A 22,933-nucleotide genomic window follows, 5' to 3' on the forward strand; every position below is an offset into this window, starting at 1 on the left:
ATTTTTTATGATGTTTTCTTACTTCTGCAACAGTTCAACTTCAACTCTCTGTGAAGCCTTGCAACTGATTGACGTAGTAATTATTGGTAGCTGTTTGTGACCATATGAGCTGCTTTGTTTGTTTACTTGTTGATGGAGTGAGAAACCAATAGCCGAAATAGTTAAAGACGTGGTACAGCTGTGAGAGATCACAGGTCCATTTTCACGCCTCTTAAGTTACAGATGTCTTAGGTGCAAGGCCAAGTCAGCGGCAGCGAGGACAGGGAGACAGGCGGATAGATGGGTTAACGCACACTGGGAAAAGGGTACAGAATCTATGCAGGGAGGTGTTAATATGTGTGTGTTTGTCTGTGTGTGTGCGCGCGTGTGTGTGTGCGTTCATGCTCTCTGGTTCTGGAAATCAAGCGTCCATCTGCACCGAGATGCTCAGTTGATCCTCTGCCAAAATAACCTCCAGCTGCCTGATGCCGGCACTGTTTTCTTTTTTTTAAACAAATGTCACTGAGCTTGTCTGTTATCTAAATATGGGGGATTGGGCGAGTGTGCCACACAAGGGGACGTCCATCACGAGATTGTAAGAGGGCACAAACTAACGTCGGATTTGATTGGCTGTCTCTCGTCTGAGGAGGGGGCCTCTTGCCCAATCCTGATCATTTTCAGTAAAAGTGTAGTGGGATGAGAGGGTACTTAAAGTACAACCGCAGCACCACCTGAACTGTGTAGCAGGGACGCTTTCTTACCCAGACGTCTGTCGTTTTTACTGGTGTCTGTTGTTCAGCACAGCCGGCCGCCATGGTAAGAACCCGAAAAATGAATCTTTGAGGATTTTGTTTTCTGATGAGGATAATAACCAGCTGGATGAAGATGGAGATTATAATCTGGAGCGAAAACACACTTCTTCTGCTCACACAGTCACCTCATCAGCAGCACAGCTGGGTTAACAGCTGGATTTGTGCACAAGTGTTTTTTTTTTTTTTTATCTTTTGGAAATCCTGACGTTTTTTTTGGAAATTTAGGGCGTTTTTGTATTTTAATGATGCTTGCTACAGACAGAAAAATGTATTTTCCCAACTGAAACTTCTGCTTGCATGTTCAACTTCTGTAAACACTCTTTGCCGATGTGATTTCACTCTGCTTTTGTGCTCCATCACTTTGTAACTAAACTCAATATGATTGATATTTAGATTGGAGGGAGCGATACTAAAGATAGAAAGAACACAGCTGAGTAAAGTGAGAAGACAAGCTGCCTTTTCTGAGTGTCCTAACTTAGGACATTCACCTTGAGAAAAATGCCCCTCAAATCCTCTCCCAAATCTCACCTTAAAAATAGCTTTTAAGTTAACTAACAAGTGGGACTCTCTGTATCTTACGATACTGATGAGGTTCTGTTGAGCTAATATGGGAAAGCGAGAAAATAATTCACTGTATTTACATTAAAATTTACTATAATTTACTGCTGAGGCAAGCAGAGTTTCACTGTAAACTCTTAACATCTCCTCTGTCTTGCTGATCAAAATAAAAGTCTTAAATGTGGGCAAAACAGGTTTTACATTGTGGCGTCCCCACTTCAGGATCCATCATTAACAAGTGGAGACAGCTGGCAGAGGATTAAACATGAATTCTTACCTGACGTAAGGCTATTTCCAGTACTTGGCTGTCACTTTGTCAACGATAGTTCTGTCTCTGGCTTTGGGTTTCTCCTTTGGTTTTCTCTGGCTCGGTAGAGAAGAAGGGATTAAGTGTTAGCATAGGGTGACCAGAGCATACTGCCGAAAGATCATGTGAGCAGTTTTGCATGTTTTATCCAACTAAAACATGCAAAACACTCATTTTAGCATATACTGACCCCAACTTAGTGATTATTATATTGCCAGTTAACAACTATTCAAAGTATGCTTTAGGGTTTTAAGATTTTGTGTTGTTTTTCTTTTTAACCTTTGTGGAATGTATTGATTTCCATTCATTTTAATCAGTAAGAAAACCAGTTTGTAAAAGCAAGAATCCGCCTTGAACTTGATAATCCATTACAATATATTAACTATGTTACAATAATGAGACCAATGTGGAAGCTCTGAGAGGCAAGTGAGAAAAAAAATTACCGAGATCGAAAGTTTTCTCTCCTGTTTTTATGACTTACAGCTATAATATGTAATATCTTTGCATCAAAATATCTAAAAACGCTCAATTTATGTTATTTATTTTATTCATTCATTTTATTTATTTATTCAATCACAGAAAAATCTGTAATTTAATCAAGGTGTGTTTCCTATTAGCCATTGCTAACTAGTTGTTAGTTGCTATAACTTCTGGGAAAACGCGGGATACGTCGGCTATGTCAGAGAGTGAGGGAGGAAGTTGGTGAATATGACTAAGTGTAACATGAATATACCTTTAATATTACCTTGTCCATGGACATGATTTCTGCCAGACTCATGTCAAATACATTTATATCAGCTATTGTGATTGTAAAAGAGTGATGACAACTCCCATGATCCCACGACATCATCAAACCACGTGTTTTGTTTCATTGTGACAGGTAGCCACAAATAATGTGTGTAACCAAATATGTAACATGTCTTTCTTTTGGCTGGTAATGTATTTTAATGCTAACGGAAGATTAGCGCAGCTAAAATACATTTCTAGCCAGATATATTGTGTGTTAGCAGGAAGTCATATGTTTTCATATGTCATATGTTACTGTCATATGTTTCTTCTGGCTAGAAATGTATTTTAAGATAATGATAAATTAGCGCAGATTTAAATACATTTCTAACCATATATATTTTCTGTTAGCAAGTTATGTAACATTTCTGTCATGTCTTTCTTTTGCCAAGAAATGTATGTTAACACTAATGGCAGATTAACGCCAACACAACATATTTTAACTCTAACTAACTCTAATCTGCCGTTAGCTGATAGTTCGCCCAAAAATGAAATTTCACTCAATATCCAGCTATTCACCCCTGTGCTCTCTCATCTCCAGTCCATAAAACACTGCCGGAGTTTCAGTGGAAAACAGCGTTGCAGCCAAATCCAGTACAACTGAAGTGAGTTTTGACCAGTTTTAAAATGTAAAAAATAAAAAGAACACAAAAAATCCCACAAAATGTCTTCATACTCCTCGTGTGGTATAATCCAAGTGTCCGTAAACCGCGACATTAAAATTTGACCACAAAAGATCCCATTTAGACCATGTTTTTAGCCTAAATGTCAACTGTAGCCTCTCAGCTGTGTGCGCACACCTGAAGCGGGTACTCTCGCTCAAGCAGCACGACACGAGATATACGAGATCTCGCGATATTTTCACACCTGTGTTTACATGCTACCTGGAAGTGACTCAGACAACAGAGAGAGATCTGCTCAGAAATAGTGACTCGTTACGTGCAGAGTTGACTTTGCAAACTTTCAGCAAAGAAGAAAATGTCCGAGGACTTCGACATAGAAGAGGAACATCATTTCTTTGCTGCAGCCGCGGACTACAGAGCGAGAGCAACGGAAACCTGGTGGTGTAGTGAACAAAATCCTTTCCAGATTGAAAAAAGCCCAACTTGCGCTTCAGGCGTGTGCAAACAGCTCTGGTCTGAGAGGCCACAGTTGACATTTAGGCTGAAAACATGATGTAAATGTAAATTTTAATGTTGCGGTCTATGGACATTTGGATTACACCACGAGCAGTATGGAGACACGTTTTTTACATTTTAAAACTGGTCACCATTCGCTTTAAAATACAGATACAGCCAAAAGAAAGACATGTTTCATAACTTGCTGAAACAAAATACTTTTTGTTTAGAGAGCATGAAGAAACTGAGTCACCTGGAGGAAATCATGAATGCTTTAGTCCTTTTTGGAACATGGGGTAGTGGTGCACTTCAGCCTCCTGTGGCTGAAATTAATATTAGAACAACAAACACTTGAAGAAAAGATCCTGATAAAAATGAAAACATACACGAAGCAAAACTTTTACCCCCACCTGTTTCATAGATGAAAAAAATAAGGGCCGATTATCCTGGGAAAACTTTTTTCATGTTCTTAAATCATGGACACAGGGGAGAAAAATAATTTAGATCAGATGTAGACAATTAGTATTTTTTTCTTTTTCTTGCCTCTCTGGACCTCTCTCAACCATGTAACCCAACTTAAACACTTAAACACTACACTTCACTTAAACACTACAGTGTTTAACTGTGATGAATTACCTAAATCAAACAAAATTAAAGTTGCAACTTTGCCATTTTCTTCTCATACAGAGGATCAGGGCTGCAAAACCAGCAAAACACTTGAGTATGCCTGGAAAAGTGGTCAGCAGTAGTATACAGTGCATGGATTGTAGTAAACAGGCTAAAACATGCAGATGTTGTGTCTCTGCTGGAAACCACCAACATGCTGTGATGCTCTTTATTCAAGTTACTCAGCAGGCTGACAGGTTGTCACATCTGGGGTTGATGAACTTTTATGATGCTATATCATGCAACAGCAGTCTCCAAAAGTGTGTGAGCGTTTGAGAGTTGATGAAGATGCTGCTATCATTTTACTTTGCCATGGTCACTCCTTACATATTGTATTGATAATGACCCGATCACTTACAGAACGTGATCAGTGACATCTGCAGATGCAGCTTTTTAATTCTTAATCTCTCTTTCTGCCCCTCTTTCATTCTTCCACCACTCCCCTCCCCAACACTTCTCATTCGCCTCTTTCAAGCCCACTGACGCCCAAAGCGATGCCCGCTCCTTCCTGACGGAGGAGATGATTGCAGGTCAGTCCTTCTGTCAGTCAGTCTTCACTACAGACACATGAATCTGTTGATGGATTACACTGAATGAGCTTTCTGCCATACCATAAAAAGAAAAAAAAAGATCAGTAAAACATGAAAAGTTTATTTTTATGGCATTTTTTTTAACATTATAACTAGATATTTATTTCATAAAAAGATGTTTTCATGGGTCAAAAAACTTGTCATAATGTGAAACATTTCATGTTATAACATGATAACTTATTGTCATCATGTGGTAAATAAGGGATAATGTACAGGACGATTCAAGACCCCTCTGTCAGGATTTATTTCATATGGTTACTTAACAAAAAATATATATTTGGCAGACATTTATGTGACACAAAATGATTTTATAGCTTTATTTCACAATACTGACCTGTTCACTGTACAATATCTAGCTTATAACATGGTTACGTACCAAATAAAATCAATAATTTGACACAAAATATTAATTGATTGAAAGAATGATGACAATAATTTTATTGTTCCACCGGAGTCTATGATCAGAACTGTGTCCACAGCAATTATCTGTTTTTCATAACAATGGTCTGTTATACAGAAGTAACAGACCTTAGAATGCTGTAATTGACCAATCAGAATGAAGTATCCAACAAAACCATGTAATAAAATATGATGACTTGTTGTTTTAACATAAAACTTTTCATGTTGTAACTTGATAACTCTTTTATGTCTGAGGTGTGAGTTGAGGGCGGGGACTATTTGCATATTCATGATTCCTTGAATACTAAATTCAGGCAAAGTGTAGAACTATAAGTAAGCCATTTAAGGTATTTGAACTAATTTTGCCAAATAAACATATCAGACACAATTTATTACTTTATACAGAGGGTTGTATATTGTTTAAAACTGCCTGGTGGTGGACTTTAAATCATGTACACTCACCGAGCCAATGTTCTCTGTCTGTTATAGCGCTTGAGAAGTTTTTCGAAACGTGTCAGATAGTCGTTTCCCCTGATGAGACCTTCTCCATAGGTGCACTAGTCTGGACGGTGTTGAACTCTTGATTTGGAGAAAGTTTTATAAATGTGGAATTTATTATACATTCATCTCGAGACCCAACTTGCAATGATTCCATGATTCTAGTGTCTGCTGAGACTGTAGGCTGTCCATCTTCTGTCTCAAGAGATAAGAGAATTACAAAACTACTGTGTTATGTTGCTCGTTACAACAAAAAAGTTGCCTAAGTATTTTAAAACGCTACTTTGTGACAAGTTACCCCCAAAACTGATTATAACAAGATAAAAAGTATATTCTTATAATGAGAAAAGTTGCTTGATATAACATGATAAGTTTGTAGCTCACAATTTGTGAAAATATCTTTTTATGACAGTAAAGTGTTACATTATAAGGTAATACTGATGTGTTTCTCTGACATGGCAGCAATACACTGAGTCTGAATCTGGTTGAATGGCCGGTTGTTCTGACTGAATGAGCAGCTGAAAATGGTTTTCTGAAAATACTTCTTGGAAATTGCACCCGCTGATTCATTTTTGTTCTCTTTGGCCTCTGCTGTTGTACACAAGATTCATTTTGTCCTTTGAGTTTTGACTTGCTCTGCCTCTCGTCCAGAGTTCAAGGCCGCCTTCGACATGTTCGACACCGACGGTGGCGGTGACATCAGCACCAAGGAGCTGGGCACCGTGATGAGGATGCTGGGCCAGAACCCATCAAGAGAGGAGCTGGATGCCATCATTGAGGAGGTCGATGAGGACGGTGAGATCACTGCTGTCACCAGCAAATAGAAAAAAGACGACGGATTTTGCATCCCGACGTTTAGGATATTTGGTGAAAACAGGAAGTGTAGCTTCCTTACTGTTGCCTCACCTGTCACTTTGCTCCTGCCCTCTTCCGCCTCCCCTGTCCTCTCCTCAGGCTCCGGCACCATCGACTTCGAGGAGTTCTTGGTCATGATGGTGCAACAGCTAAAGGAGGACCAGGCTGGAAAGTCTGAAGAAGAGCTTTCAGAATGCTTCCGTATTTTTGACAAGTATGACACCCTGATACTAACTGGAAGACAAACACCATGTTAGTGCACAAGACTTACATGCTGTGCTATGGATAAATTGAAAAGCATAGAAATTGCAGCAACAACTTGATTTTTTAGATCTTAGTCTGTATGGATAATGGATTGGATAACTCAGAATTATAATTAAAAACAAAAAGAAAAAAGCTCAAAATATTTTACACACAGTAAACATTACCCTTTTGTACTGATTCATCCTCTTCATTGTTGGATCTTTGTTACAATTGCCAGTTAAAGTGATATATGTTGCACATAGAAGTTATGTTAAAATGTTAAAAATGCTGCACACTGTTTTGCAACAGTTTCCGGACTGAATGGCACTTTTCAACAAAATGGTGCACAACGGTGTGCAACAGGCTTTGAGATTTGTTTTGTCTCGTATGGTTTGTGCACCACAGGTGTCACACAATCATAAAAATGCATTGCAGTGTAGCGGCCTTGCATACACAACAGGATGTTCAACGCAGCACCGTTTCTGTTGAAATATGTGTTTTGCTACATTTTGTCGTGGCCCAGGCAGGCACAAACCGATGGAAGCCCATTTCTGCCAATGTGATTTTAAAAAAAGGTCTCGTAATTTATTAAAATAAGAAACTTTCTTGACAACTGGCCTTAATATTTCAGAATGATGAGAAACTATTTTGAGAAAGTTTCCCATTATTTTGAGATACCACATCATCATTTCAAGATCAGAAAGTTATTATTTCAGCCTGTTCTCATTCTCAACTCGTCAAATCCCGACATTTTGTAGCCGCTCTTCAGCAGCTCATCCAGACATGCACGGTACCTGTCAGTGGCCAAAAGAGACGCACCAGACTTTTAAGGCACTTGAATGTAAACCCATCCGTTGTTGTCCAAAACGTGCCAGGCTTTCGACACAGTGTGCAGAGGGGGAAGTCCACAGGTGGAGGAGTTGGGGTGAAGAAATGACTGAAACAAACACAGGACTTTCACTTGTGTCCCGTTATGTGCGTCACATGACTTTCATTTTGCGAGTCGTTTCAGTGACATCATGTGACAAACGTTACACTTATTGTAACCCCAAACATAATCTTATCCCAAATCTGCCCAAGGAGTTTTCCTGCCTAAACCTACACAGACTGCAAGGCTTGTGAATTATTCAGACCATCAATATATTATATTAGACTTTATTCCCATACATGCTGTAATCTCAGTCAGCGCTCCACTGGCAGCAGCACAGTGTCTCTACCCTCATATTGTGCACCTCAGGTAGGAGACCAGTGTTGGGCAAGATGCTGCAATTTAGTAATTAGTTACAGTTACTACTTACTTCTCTCAAAAGTAATTGAATTACTTTAACAATTACTGCGCATAAAAGTTATTAGTTACTGGGGAAAGTAAATTTTATATCACTTTTAATGTATGCTTCACTTCTCTTCTTAACACAGCCATAATATTTCAGTGCATTTATGTTACTGTAGTCACATTAATTTATTGTCAGTTAAATTTAGTTATATTGTGTAGCTATAATGTAACAAACTGACTGAAATTGGACATATTTATTGTCTCCATCAACCATGGGGGAAAGGAAAACATAATGTGCGGTGTAACGTTCCTCACATTAATTTTAATTATACTTAATTGCATCATTTTGTTGTGCCCTCGTCTTCTGCAGTGTTGTAATGTTCTATACATGAACCAGCTTTTAATAATTGTAAACTACAGTGGATGGAAACAAGCATTCCTTTGTATTTTTCTTTGCCAATTTTCTTGAATTCTCTTGAAATTTGCATGACATTCTGATGGAAACCTGGCCAACTTACTTATGGCTGCTAGATTCTACATCAAAGTATTGATGAACATTGGAGCTTATAAAATATAGCAGACTTTTTAAGGATCTGCTTGTGTAATTATGTATCAGAGAAGGGAGGCAAGAGATACGTTTTCACACCAAATTTAATATTGCCTTTTATCCACAGGAACGGAGATGGTTTCATCGACCGGGAGGAGTTCGGAGATATCCTCCATCTCACCGGAGAACCAGTCACAGAGGAAGACATTGACGAGATGTTCGGGGAGTCAGACACAAACAAAGATGGAAAAATTGATTTTGATGGTAAGATTAAGCCACATATAGAAAGAGAGGACTTCCTCTCTCCTGTGGACAACAGTGTCTTGCATAATGTCTGCTGTATAATCTGACTGAACTTACACATCTGCTAACACCATTTCCAGTGTTTTCGCTTTATATATTGAGCAGAAGTAAATGTATTTCTAATTTGATCATGAGATCATCAGATATTGTCTGTAATGGACGCTCAGTTTCAAGGCTGTTTATTATCATTACGCAACACACGGTTGCACAACAAAATAAGTCTTGTATTTCCTTCATGCTACACACATGCAACATATATAGTTGTAGATAAGACAAAATAATATACACAGTTTTTTAGACACATGTTGTGTGGACACAGCAGTCTCTGGCTTTCTGTTGCTTGTCCATTTCTTCCATTAAGTCTGGGTTAGGATGGCTGTTCACCCCGCTCACCTCCATTCCTCCTGGGTAGGTCAGCGGCGTTGTGTCCATCTGATCTGACTGTGTGGTTGAAAGATGCTGTGTGTGTTGTTGATCATCTCAAGGTCTGCTGCTCTTTAATCTAAACCCCACGCTTCCTTTTCAAGTGCTGTATGTCTGTCATACGTGATTTGTGTTTCAGTGATAAAGCCAAAAAAAATAACAGATTAATAGAGAAAAGTAGCGAAATCCACTGGATAATGGTGAATTTTTACACTTCGGCTTATGTGCAGATTAAAGAAAGAAGCTCTAACATGTTAATTAATGAGCTTTAAAGGTGCCAGTTAGTAGATTTTATGAAGTATGGACAGAGCCAGCCTCGCTGTTCAACTCTGTTTTCAGTCTTTATGCTAAGCTAATCTAACAACTTTTTTTTTTTCGCTGCACAAAGATTTTTAAAAATACTATAACACATATGCACTATGCAATAGAAAGAAAATGGTTTATGATATACCTACCTCTTATATCAATAGTCATACTTTGTAAGAAAAGATTAAAAAAAAACACACACACATACCATTGTGTAATTTATCAAAGTTGATATCAAATAATAAATATTTATAATTTAAATGGAAGTTTATGTTTACAAGTTGAGATATAATGCATTGAGTACATTAAGTGTTATACATCATTGCTAATTGGAGACCTATTCAGATTTTTTTTTTTTTTTTTTAATGATAATAGTAGATGAAGTGATGGAAGAGAGATGATCCTCTATATTTCACTGTAAATAAATTGAAGTCTGACAAGATGGAAGATGAAAATTCTCAAAGTGTGCTGCAGAATATGAGTGAATGTTTGAGATAAAATAAGGTAGGTGAACATAAATTGTAATATGAACAGTCTGGTATATGTTCACATCAATAATAAATTTATGTTTGTATTTTCTGAAGAGAGGAGCAGATGGATCACATCTTTTAGCAAAATGAATCATTCTCAAAAATAAGTGAGGGCATGCAGCAGGCCAAACAGTGTTACATAGAATAAGGATAAATTAAGCTTTTATAAAATGTTAAAACACAGGAATGATTAATTACTGAACAAACTCTACTCAAGATAACAAATAACATCATAGTCTTTTTACAGTATGGTATTTCCATATTATTTTTTTTTGTCTGCTGACTTCTAGGAATTTTATTTGAGGAACCTGCATTATTTCAGTGGTGTCTATTCATATTTTGACTTTTCTTTTGTTACTTATCATTTTTTCATATCATTAATGGTTGCACTTTATTATACAGTACACTTATATGACGTAATAAGCTGTAGTTTGTATCAAATTAAACAATAACTAGAAATAATATGTTCTTTATTAGACATTAAGCAAAAACACAACTATATAATTAAACACAATACACCCAATGGTACACCAATATGATGTAACAAGCTGTATTTTGTACCACATTAGACAAAAACTAGAAATAATATGTCATATATGAGACAGAATTGGATCCTTGATTAGATTAGATTTTCTTAGAGGATAATCAGCGACACATTACAACAGAACTGTACTGTCAACTGAAGTGAAATCATAGATCTGCTTCTTCTCCATTTCAAAACAATATGTGAACCAGATCCACTACATAAAGGTTCAAATGATAGAGGTAAAGGTCGGTCCTGGCTACCCTGCAAATTATATGGGACCAGCCAAAGAGGGTGAGTCACAAGTATCAGATTTATGATTTCATTAATGATTGCATCCATATGTCTCCATAATTACCCTCTAATAAAGTCTAATAAGGGAAAATAAATGTGGAAAACAAATCGATTTAGTACACAGTGCAGTTCATTGTACTGCAAAATAAATATATATTTTAAATATAAGTGGTATCAAGCTATCTCTTCTTTGTTTGAGAAAATAATCTTAAAAACATTACAAGACAAAAAGACATACAAATACATCAACACCGCAACACAGCCACAACAAAATAACAAGAGGAAAAAGAGAAAATGTCAGATTTATCCATTTATATACAGTGTATGCATATACTTACAGTACTATCAACATCTCACCTCATCTAACTCTTGGTAATGAAGCAAGTAAGCATATTTTTATATGCATATGCACACAAAACATATTTTCAAAATAGCAAACTATTGCTTTACATAAGACCCATAACTAAAATGTTTTTGGTTGACTAAAATTATTTAATGTAAATTCAGCATGTATTAATAATAATTACAGATGTGTTGGATGGTAAGGTAAACTAAACTTTGCAGTTTCACAACTCTCTGAAGTGTGAAAAGATAGAATATTTGACTTGACTTCTCCTTTCATTAACCATTCATCCAAAACTAAAAACAATTTTCAGACAAATTATGCAGTTGAAGTCTGCACACATCTTATGTATATGAATATGCATGAGGCATTTTAGCACGCGAATGAAAATAGGACTTGAATCTGTGAGCACATGCACATTATTTTAAAATTATTACAGTTGAAACAGTGACAGGAATGGAGAATTGCTGATCAGTTAATATTTTAAGCGTTACAGTAAGATGTTCTGCATGAATTGACTTTTTCAGTTTGTCTACACACTGCGGGCTCAGCATATGAGCTGACTTTCAGTTGGTTAATTAGTCGAGTCATTCATCGGTGGGTCTGATGGATGGGTGGTGGGTTGGTTGACTCCTGCCCTCTCCTTCTCTCTGCAGAGTTTCTGAAGATGATGGAGAACGTGCAGTGATGACACCCTACATTCCTCGGTGACCCTTCCTCAGAGAGAACATAAAGCTCGCCGTCTGATGGCGCAAACTCCAAATGCTACAAACCCCTGTGCAATTATGAATATGTTTCTGAGACGTACCTTCACCCCCACCTCCCTCCTCCTTCCCCTTCTCATATGAAACCCCGGGGCTTGGTGAGGATATCTATAAATATCTCTTCAAACCTTTTAAGACGAAGGCGCTTTCCCCCCCGGCCGCCTCCTTCGGCCGGCCACCCAGCTGTCCCCTTGGCAGCTGCTGTTTCTCCAGAAATGCTACACCACTTAGCTTTTAACTCCCCACCCTCTACTCCTCCTCCTCCTCCTCACAACTAAATATCTTCTCCACCCTGTTCTGTGCTTTCTAAATAAATCCACTTTGTCCCCGTTTATCTTTGCAAATTATTCTGCCATGCACGCCTGACACGTCTTATCTCATCTGATTCATTATTTTGTTAATCTCTCGGTGGGCTCTCTCAGGCTGTCTAACTGGCCTTAAGATTCTCATAACCACATTTAAAGTGATCGTACACCCCTGCTTAATGATTCTCCATTCTGATTCTTTGAGTGTCCTCCTGCATTCTTTACCCCAGAGCTGTTTGAACTGATAAATGTTAACGATGGAAACACTGAGGTTAGCTAACGTTAACAGGTTAACCGAAACAACAGTGGTCTGGTTTCTGTTTTGTTTTTGTTTTTTTTAATTTTTTTATTTTGGGGTTCACGTAGACTACCTTACTTTAACAAGAGACGAGTATCCCATCCTTGTAAAGCCTTTTGTAGCATAGCATTTGCTAAACTGAGGTTAAGACTCAATTTGTGCTGTTCACCTGCTAGGCCTGCAATTTAGCAACGGTTAGTAAGTTAACTGAGAATAATGCTAGAGTCATGATTAGGGTCTGATATCTTTTGGATTTTAATGATTCAGATTCTGTCTCCTCAAATGTCCTCCTACACTCTTTACAGCTGAGTTGTGTAAAATGCTAATTACTAAAGATAAATGTTACCAGAGCTGAGCTAGCGTTAGCTGGTTAACTGTAGCAACAGTATTCTGTTTTCTGGTTTCTTAAATATTTTGGGGTTTACTCAGGCTGCTTTGTTGTCACGATAGAGGAGTATCCCGTCCTTGTAAAGCGTTTCGTAGCTTAGCATTTCCTGATTGAGGTTGAGACTCACTCAGTTTGTGCTATTCACCTGCTAGTCAAGCAACTTAGCAACAGCTTAGTAAGTTAGCTGAGAAAAATGAGGGTTGGGTATTGTCTGGATTTCAACAATTCCAATTCAACGTAACAAATTCACTTCTTCAAAATTCTTGATTCTGATTATTTAAGTGGCATGCTAATTACCATGGATAAATGTTGAAACTAAGTTAATGTTAACTAGATAACTGTGGCAACTTAGCAACAACCAACTAGGTCAGGTTAGAATAATGCTAGACTTGCGATTAAATAACGTAATTAAGCTGAATTTTTATAGAGCGCTGTAGAAATAAGTCCTAAAATCTGGAAATGAGTTTGCGTTTTAGCACTTCCAGTTAACTTTTTTCTAAGTCAGTGGATTTTTTGAATAGGTTTTTCGTTACTTGCCTGAAATAACGTCTGTGGTTAATGCATGTGGTCAAGAGAATTTCACATTTTGTTCTACAACATAAAGTACGTCGGAAAATACCCCATTTGTGAATTTTGAAGCTTTTACCTGTCTTTAAAAAGGTGGTGGCTAACAAGTGGCTAAATGAGACTACAGTGGTGGTCACAGGTATTAAACATCATCATACTGAACACAAATCACCTAATTTGGGTGACGTTGGGTCACAGAAATTTGCTTATAGCCTGGCATTAGTTTTTTTACTTCTGACCATTGCATTTGAGCTTCAAAAATCATAAAAGTCGTGTTAATTTTTGAAGATTATAAACTTCCGTTCACTTCTGCACTAATCCAAAATCTAACGAAAAAAATCCCATTGGCTTTTTGTGGAAGGAACCTGCTAACTTCTGAGTTGACCTGCAAAAATACAACATGCATGTATTCACCTCGCATGTCTATAGGCGGTTTAATTTTAATCTAGCGCGAGTAAAATTTGTGTAGGAACGCATAAGTAGAATTAAAATCAAAATTTCTCAACGATTTCTTTAGAATCATATTTTTTTGGGTTCTCGATGCCAAACCTTAAAGCACGTGCACTTTTTACACCACCAACCACATCCTCCTTTTACACACACACACATTTGTGTGGCTACAACTGGTCCCAACTTTAAACTAGGCCCCTCGTTAGCCTCTATTTGCATAGATACCTCCCTGTCATATCTGAGGAAACATTCACTGATCTGGTTTAAACTGATCTCTTTCAGTTCCAATTTCTTCTCCGCCTAAGTCTGTCATAACTCTCTGTCACTGATCCTGATGCAGCGCAGTGGTCTCCCAGCAGCACACAAACCAATCCCCGGCATCAGAGGCTTGAGGCGGTCACGGAACATAGCGCAGCTCTCCCTCTGGGGGTATATAGCCTGCAAGCCCCCCCACCACATCTCAAAAAGCGACATCCCTCCCCCTTTCCCTCGCGGCTGCTCCCCCTCCTCAGCATCCTATCCTCCTCTCCTGCCTCTCAGCTCAGGCCCACCCCTTCAGGAACCGCCCACCATATAAGGAGCATCAGGTTGTGTTTACCGGGGCAATGTGGCACCGGGATGAGCGGGGTTGCTTTTCCTCCTCTCTCTCAGCCCCTAAAATCTGCCTGCTATTCAGGGCAGAGAGGAGGGAGGAGGGGAGAGGGAGGGGAGGGGAGGGTGAGTTGGGGTCCAGCCCCTTAGCATTTTTCTCCCGGTTTTTAGTTTCACGTTCAGATTGAAATGCCATCATCACAAAACCCATAACCTACTTTAAAATCATTGACTCCCCCTCATTGCCACTGTGTTAAGGCCTAAATTGAAATCAACACTATTTACTTACTGACAAAGTGTAATATCTGTAGTTTTAATGGTATTTCTTTTAAAATTTTGGTCAAATGTTGAGTTATTTTAGGAGCTCGCCAGTAAAAGCTGCTATGGGGCCATTTTCAGGGAAACCTAACACATAAATTAGATTTTTTTCGTGCCTATATTTTTCTTTGCAGCATGAATTCTCACAGTTCTTTCTTACATTCCACTTCTGATAATCTCAGTTTTAACAAAACAAGTGACAGACACATTGAAATACTCTTGAACTATTTTTCCTTTGTTGCATCTCCATTCTTTACTGTGGACTTTTCCACCTTGACCTAGATCCCAAAAAAAGTGCTGGAAACCTGGGTTTAAACCGCATCTTTTTGCATTCCAAACCCTGCAACTTCAAGAAAGTAGAGCTTTCCTCTCCAAAAGTGTGATTGGCTCGCCTTGGCCCCAGAACCCTAAAAGTTCAGGGTACTAAATCTGGAGGCCTGTGAGAGGCAGGGGGCGGGACCTGGCTGCGCCGTTTAAAGTGTGTGTGAGCCTTCACTTGACGTCTAGTCTCTCTGTTGGGGTGCACACGGATTGACCACTCCTTTGGGCTTTTCTGTTTTCCTTGGATATTTGGGGGGGAAAAGCTAATCCACAAACATGGTAAGACCAATAAATGACCCGTTGAACTAGTCCAAGTTGTTCGGTCAGCCAACCAGTCATTATAGCTATTAAGCCTCAATAATTAGAGGTGTAGTAATTAAGTAACAAAGGCATGTGGAAGAGTAAAAATCAATCGTCTGAGTTGTTGAGAAGCATGCTTCCTTCTGTTGATAAAATGTTCATCTGTTGCTTTCCCTTAAAATTGTTTAATTTGACTTTTATTTAGAAATGCATCTTTAGACATTTAAAATATTTTTAGTTTGTTTAAATAAAAATACATTTAAAGATATATTCATATTTTAGTCAGTTAACTGTTGCAAACGTGACAGAATCTGCTAGAAAGTTAAGATTAGGATCTGAGTGGGTGTCAGCTGCGAAGGTGCGGATTCTGCTTAGACTGACAGATTCCCGGGGATTGGATGTCTGCAGGCCATATACAGCCAGCCTGAGGTGTTGAGCCTGAAATAGCCGCGCTAATTTACACCAAGCTCAAGAATCCGTCCAAGGCGCAGCCGCTACATCCTGAAAGACAATATACAAGACTTATTAACTATGTTATTATCATAAACAAGGAATAAAAAGACTATAACATATCTAGAATATTCCTGTAATTGGTGTGATATTCCCAACATGAATCTGTGCGTAATTATGTTTTAACTCGCCCGCTGCGTCATTATAGTTGGCACCTTTACAGTTTTTTTTTAAAGAAAATTTCATTTTAAAATGAGCCATAGAAGCAGCCTATATGGGTATGGAAATCAGAAGGGTTTGAGGTGGAATGATCAGAATGAATCCTGTAGTGAATGGAACCTGTTTTCTTCCAGACTGACGCGCAACAAGAGGCCCGCTCCTACCTGAGCGAGGAAATGCTGGCTGGTGAGTACTCACAGGCTAAAGTAACGCGTTACTTCAGTAATGTCGTTACTTTGCTTAGGTACCAGTAAAGGAACAGACTACTACTCAAATGATAAGCGGCCATAGTTGTTTTCAATGATCACACAGTCTCCAAATATCAACCATATAGTATTTTCTGTCAGAATTAACTCATTTAGAAAATGCAGACGAATTAAGATCCTCTGTATGGAATCAGTTACAGAATTATGATGCGACACAGATACAGATTTTGGTGTCAACCACACCCAAATTGACACATCAGATGATAAAATCTAATTATTCCATTCACTGTAGATTGGCAGATTAACAGTGAAAATGTGTGAAAAGTATGAGTGGAATACTTATTCCTATACACTTCTCTCATTGGGCTTACATATAGTCAGTGAAATAATAGTGAAATTAAAACATTCCACATTTTCTGGGGACCAGTTGGAGCCCACTCAAGGACCCCTGGAGGTCCCCAGACCCCAGGGTGAGAAGCACTGCTATAGAGAAATGCAGAAACCTATTTTACGCGGCGCAATTGTCTTACTGCGACGTATTCAGTACAGAGAAATTAGGCCAATTTCTGCACGTTACGAGCCACCATCTGTCACGTCTCATCTCTCCAGAGTTCAAGGCCGCCTTCGACATGTTTGACACCGACGGTGGCGGTGATATCAGCACCAAGGAGTTGGGTACCGTGATGAGGATGCTGGGCCAGAACCCGACAAGAGAGGAGTTGGATGAGATCATCGAGGAGGTCGATGAGGACGGTGAGCCATTGATAACATGTGTTATAACAACACAGTAGGCCTTTTGAGCGCATTGTGCACAACGCAAAAGCAATGCACAACTCGGACACTTCATACGCATTCCATATGGACTAAAATAAACCAAGTAACTGTATCTAATTTGACCTGGAACTAAATCCCACTGTGATGAGGTCTCGGCGCAGGTGCGCAACGAGAGCACTCGTGGCTTTGTTTTCCAAGTAGACATTTTCCTTCCTGGTTTTCTTTAAATTTTTACACTTTCTCTTCAGATTTATGTCACTCGAGGGGAATTTTGACTGTAAAATCGATCAATACATAATATAGGTCGGAGCTTACTTAATCCAAGTGTTTCCTTGTGCTATAATGTTCATGCGTAAAATTGTGCGCAAAGATGAGCGCTCTGTGGTGCCACACACAGAGCGCAGCGGCACACTGGGCCTTTGTCCGGGCTGACCGTTGTTAATCCGTGATGTGGCTGCTTCATCACTCTCAGGTAGCGGTACCATCGACTTCGAGGAGTTCTTGGTCATGATGGTGAGGCTGCTAAAGGAGGACCAGGCCGGCAAGAGCGAGGAAGAGTTGGCAGAGTGCTTCCGTGTGTTCGACAAGTACGTTCGCACTGTCACTGTACATACTGCGGTTTACTTAGCGTTCTGTACTCATTTTCTGAACGCAGTGTTTTATTTTCTCACGTGGTGACTCGTTTACGTTTACAACACCACGAATTTCTGTCTTTTTGCGCAGGAACGGCGACGGCTACATCGACAGAGAGGAGTTCGCCCTCATCATCCGCAGCACTGGCGAGCCCATCACAGAGGACGAGATTGATGAGCTGATGAAGGACGGAGACAAGAACGCCGACGGCATGCTGGACTTTGATGGTACATGCATGGTGATGATGATGATGATGATGATGATGACGATGATCGTTCTAGATCGTTATTAAAGTGTTACAATTCCACTTACTAAATATCAATTATTAATTATTAAATAAAAGTCAAACAAATTTAGTATGATTGAAGTTGAAACACGTTCAATGTGCTCAGGATATTAACTTGTACCATCAGCTCTTCAGTCACACTGACCAACACTGCAAACAAACATTTTCTGAGTTTGAAGTGTCAGTTTTCAAGTTTTCATCATATATTCTCCTCCAAACTTCTAGAAACTAGGATCTCAGGAGATTTTTAACTCTCAAACAATGCAATCTGGGAAGGAGAATCATTTGACCAACTTTAAAAAAAATACTTTAATTGGTAATACACAAATAAATTAAGTCAAGTTAGGTCAAATCAAGTTAACAAGTTAGATGAACACAGCAAATCTGACTGCTTTCAAAACAACAGTTCACAACAACCTAATAGTATGGTTTCAGGAAAAGTAGTTTTTATAATAACTTTAGTGTGTTACTTTAGTTTGTTAAATATAATTATTGCAAAGGTTAGCCTGACTTAACAATAGCTGGTTTGGTTCAGTGAGTTTATGAAAATTTAAAACATACAACCTAACAAATTCAAGTGGAGCAAATATCTAACATAGTACATTATTTGATCACAAAATATAATTTTGTCTTGCATTGGACTTATTTCTGAGTCACCAAGAGAATATGGCGACTCAACTGCAGGTGGAAATATCTGGAAAACACGTTGAAGTCATGACACCAGGCGTACAATACCAAGAGAAACCTAACTGACATGCTTTTATGGAAGTAAGAAAATAAGGTTAAGGGAATAGTGTGTAATTTCAAGTTGTCATAATCCACAAAAGTTGACTGCTGACTGTAAGTATTTAGTTTTTTTTATACCAGTGTTAGAGAATTCATATATTTTTGTTGTGTTCACTCATCTGGCAGTAGAATGGGGAGGTTTTAGTGACTCTAATTTTGGCTAGTTGGTTATATTTTTGTATATTTTGTGGAATAATTTGAAGTTTTAAGATGCATTATTAGTTGAAGTATTCCTTTTTGGGTACAGTTCATTTGCATCTTATTTAGGTAATTAAGATTGTTGCTGATGGTGATCATGGTAACTGCAGCTTTCTGTCTCAGTAACACAGTCCCATCTACCTTTTCTTTCCCAGAATTCCTCAAGATGATGGAGAATGTGCAGTAAAACCAGAAAGACTCATGGACATTCCTCCTCTCCCCTGTGAACTCCCCACTCATCTGACCTTCTATTGATCCACTCACACCACCACCACCCCTCACCCCCCTCCAAACACACTCCCTCTCTCCTCCATCCTGTCCACCTGGTTCGCTGCCTCTCTTCTCCATCCTTATAAACATCCTCAACAGACAGCTAGGGCACCCACCCGGCGGGGGTCGCTGGCTGGGCTCCACTCTCCCCCAGCTCCAGCTTGTAAATGCAGACAGCCCATGGATGACGCAATGAGGAAATTACCTGCATGAAGCCTTTGCGGTATTTTGCATTTGGTTAACAGGCGTGTGTCATCAGCGACCCCCCCCGTCATGCTGGTAAAGCTCTGATCTAGAATCTAGTCTAGATAGAACGGCAGCCTGTTACCTGCTGCTTAGACCAATTAAGTCAACCACTTCACTGTACAAAGAAGTAATTTGCTTGAACAGAATAAATGAACTGACACATGCTCACTTGTAGTTGGTCTGTCATATTTATGGTCTGTGTAAAAATTTTGTTTTGAGGAATATCAATAAAATCTGTTTATTTCTTCTTTTTGTCCAGTTTGTTTGAACCACAGCCAGTTCTGTCTTTCTCCGTAGATTTTGTGCTGTGCATATTGTAGACCAGTGTTTCTCAAACTTGTTACGCTGCGCGTGTTTAGTGAACACTCCACTGGTGCTTCTTTAAGTGGCTGCTAGCACTTTTGCTTTCAACACGGCTGCTCAAGTAGTAGTTAGTTCCTGCTGAAGCCATGATTGCAGTGTTTTTGAAGCATTAATTTTCAGTCTCTTCATTGTACCTGTGCTTAACTACACATCATATACTTAAAGGGATACTTCGCCCAAAAATTCAGTTATTATCTATTTATCCTCATGCCAATTGAAGGTCAGGTGTAGTTTTTTAGTCCACAAAATACCTCCATACTGCTCATCTGGTGTAATACAAGTCTCCTAAGGCCCCAACATGCCAAATTGATTTTAAAAAATGTTCTTTAGATCATGTTTTTAGGCTGAATCATCACTGCAGATCTTTAGCTTGGAGCCACGTTCACATGCACACTGTCTGAACTGGATGTGTGTTGTGACGTGTGCAAACGACATGTCGGGCTTTGGATTATACAAGACAGTATGGAGGCATTTTATGTGTATTTACAGTTGTTTTTTCTGTTTGAAAACTGGCCACCGTTCACTTCCACTGTTTGGGAGATTCTGTAACACTGTCTTCCTGTGAAAATCTTCATTTTCAGGTGAACTATCCCTTCAAGTGATGCTGAACTAGTGCATGATTTAACACAGTTATTCTCAGCCTCTTAAAGTTGAGACCCCTCAGAATAATCAGATTGCTGCTTGTGACCCATCCACCCCAACGTCTTGCCTAAAACTACCAAACTCACACAAGACGACCTTTGCTTCGACTATCATAAACAGACTCAATAAAATCTATTTAGAGGCAAATTATATCACTGGCACACACAATGTAAAAAAAACATTCCCAAGGCTAATACACTGCTCTCACTTCCCATCATGCTTGCTGGACTGAGTAGTTTAAGTTATATGAATATGTCGTGGAAAAAAAGGTTTATAGTGTCCTCTGGAACTCAATTTAACATTATGACAGTATGTAAGTGACTTTATTCAAACAATCCCAGGCAGCATGACATCAGGTACAATGCTGCCCATCACTCTCATACAACTACCATGAAAAATATGTCATATATCACAAAAACACATGCTATGGACAACAAGTCAGGTCTGAAAAAACACTCATCCGGTCAGAAAATTAACAATTCAGCTGAAAAGTAATTAAAAACAAATGAACCGCCGTATTAGCTATAGGTCCACAAAGTGTCCCATAGTCAGGTTAGGAGCCATAGTTCGCTTCGTCGAAAGCTTTCCTGGCTCTCTTCAGCTCTTCGTTCATGGTCAGCAGGTCCTTGACTCTGGCGAACTTCCTGGGGTCCTTGCGGATCAGGAAAACGATGTCCTCCACCTGGACGCGGCCCTGGCGTCCGATGGACATGGCTTTGTGGGTCATTTCTGTGATGAACTCGATCACCAGGTCCTCCAGGATGTCCACGGACTCCGTGTACGGGTTCTGGTCGTCCCCGAAGCCGTACATCATGCACCGGAGCTCCTTGGAGAAGAGCCTCTTTCTCTTGCCGTGGCCGACGTCCACCCCGCTGGTCCCGTCGTCCACCTCCTCATCGAAGCCGGGCTCGTCCTCCTCGTCCGCCATTCTGCTTAGAAACACACGGAGAGACTGCTTTAACTTCCCTGTACTACAGGCACCTAACCACTGAGCAGTGATGTGACATGATATTACACTTAATGTTCAGTTAAACATGAAAAATATTACCTTGTAACTCAGCTGAGCGCAGGACCACAACAGTCTGTGTTGACTTCCGCTTCTTTTTCCTCGACTGTGGAAATGATGTGGGGAGAAAAAAGCCTGCTATAGAAATATACTGCCCCCCTGCGGTTATTTTTCTTTAAAGGGACGATTCACCCCTTAATCGAATACACATATTTTTCCCCTAGCCGGTGGTGCTATTTTTTCATCTAGATTTTTTCGGTGTGTGTTGCAGTTGTGTTTTGGAGATGTCTGCCTTCTCCCCAGTATAGGGGAACTAAATGGCACTCTGCTTGTGGTGCTCAAAACATTAAAAAATACATCTGAAAATTTCCCAACAGCTGCCTCTTTCAAAAAATCACGGTTACTGGTTGCTCCAGATAATCCACAGACCTCACTATGAGCAGTTTCATGTAGAAACTACTTTCTTTCTGCAGTAGAATCTACTGGAACTACTTTCGTTCTAGTACAATGAAAGGATAAATTTATACATGAAACTGCTGTGAAACACAGTCTGTGGATTATCTTGACTAAGTGGGTCATGATTTTTGGAAAGAGATTCTGGTTTTGAGATGTTCAAGTTTATTTATTTATGTATTTTTATGCTTTGGCCACCACAAGCCATGTTCCATTAAGTACATTATATTGGAGAGTAGGCAGACATTTTCATTGCCAACATCTACAAAACCCTGCAAGTCACACCAAAAAACCTAGATGGATAAACTACTACAGGCAAAGTGAAATTTTTTTTTTTTTTTTGATTTTGGAATGGACTGTTCCTTTAAGTCTGTTGCCCCAGAGTGCATGAATGGTACTAAGGGAAGCAGATATTTAATTTTGTCCATATTGTCCAGCCTTATGTTTTATACTGTTGGGAAGTTCAATCTACAGCAACGCACCATATTATATGAGTTATTTCTGTTTGAGAATTTAGATATTAGAAATTATTATATTGTGGCATAGTCTAAAAATATTGTAATATTATTAGCCATATCGCCAACCTTATTTAAAACTATCAACGTACATTGTATTAAAAGACACAATGAGTTGAAAAATATACTATACAGAGTTTAATCAACTGATTAAAAGAGTTAATATAGTTTGTTGAACTTAATATCTTAATCATATTGCACATGTTTTCTCAAGTACAATTGATTTTTTCA

At 39.0% G+C, this 22,933-nt stretch overlaps 3 protein-coding genes across 4 annotated transcripts; 2 read left to right on the forward strand and 1 right to left on the reverse strand.

Annotated features, from left to right (window-relative positions):
- The first annotated feature begins 670 nt into the window (after nucleotides 1-670).
- On the forward strand, nucleotides 671-12,449 carry tnnc2.1 (troponin C2, fast skeletal type, tandem duplicate 1). The gene is made up of 6 exons (XM_084721808.1): nucleotides 671-795; nucleotides 4,702-4,756; nucleotides 6,365-6,508; nucleotides 6,668-6,782; nucleotides 8,759-8,895; nucleotides 12,010-12,449. The coding sequence occupies exons 1-6, from the start codon at nucleotides 793-795 to the stop codon at nucleotides 12,039-12,041; spliced, it is 486 nt and encodes a 161-aa protein (XP_084577934.1). The 5' UTR covers nucleotides 671-792; the 3' UTR covers nucleotides 12,042-12,449.
- Nucleotides 12,450-15,504: 3,055 nt separating this feature from the next.
- Nucleotides 15,505-19,971, forward strand: tnnc2.2 (troponin C2, fast skeletal type, tandem duplicate 2). Its single transcript, XM_084721809.1, has 6 exons — nucleotides 15,505-15,634; nucleotides 16,459-16,510; nucleotides 17,140-17,283; nucleotides 17,777-17,891; nucleotides 18,028-18,164; nucleotides 19,363-19,971. The coding sequence occupies exons 1-6, from the start codon at nucleotides 15,632-15,634 to the stop codon at nucleotides 19,392-19,394; spliced, it is 483 nt and encodes a 160-aa protein (XP_084577935.1). The 5' UTR covers nucleotides 15,505-15,631; the 3' UTR covers nucleotides 19,395-19,971.
- Nucleotides 19,972-21,029: 1,058 nt separating this feature from the next.
- Nucleotides 21,030-21,914, reverse strand: taf13 (TATA-box binding protein associated factor 13). Of its 2 annotated transcripts, none has more exons than XM_084721810.1 (2): nucleotides 21,777-21,914; nucleotides 21,030-21,657 (listed from the first exon to the last, which is right to left on the reverse strand). In XM_084721810.1, the coding sequence occupies exon 2, from the start codon at nucleotides 21,654-21,656 to the stop codon at nucleotides 21,282-21,284; it is 375 nt and encodes a 124-aa protein (XP_084577936.1). In that variant the 5' UTR covers nucleotide 21,657; nucleotides 21,777-21,914; the 3' UTR covers nucleotides 21,030-21,281. The 2 variants fall into 2 exon arrangements, with proteins under 2 accessions (XP_084577936.1, XP_084577937.1); XM_084721811.1 differs by having other exon boundaries at nucleotides 21,030-21,660; nucleotides 21,777-21,904.
- Between the last annotated feature and the right edge of the window lie 1,019 nt (nucleotides 21,915-22,933).

This window comes from Lutjanus erythropterus, chromosome 6, assembly GCF_056507025.1.
Source record: "Lutjanus erythropterus isolate fLutEry1 chromosome 6, fLutEry1.hap2, whole genome shotgun sequence".
In the NCBI taxonomy this organism is placed as follows: domain Eukaryota; kingdom Metazoa; phylum Chordata; class Actinopteri; order Lutjaniformes; family Lutjanidae; genus Lutjanus; species Lutjanus erythropterus.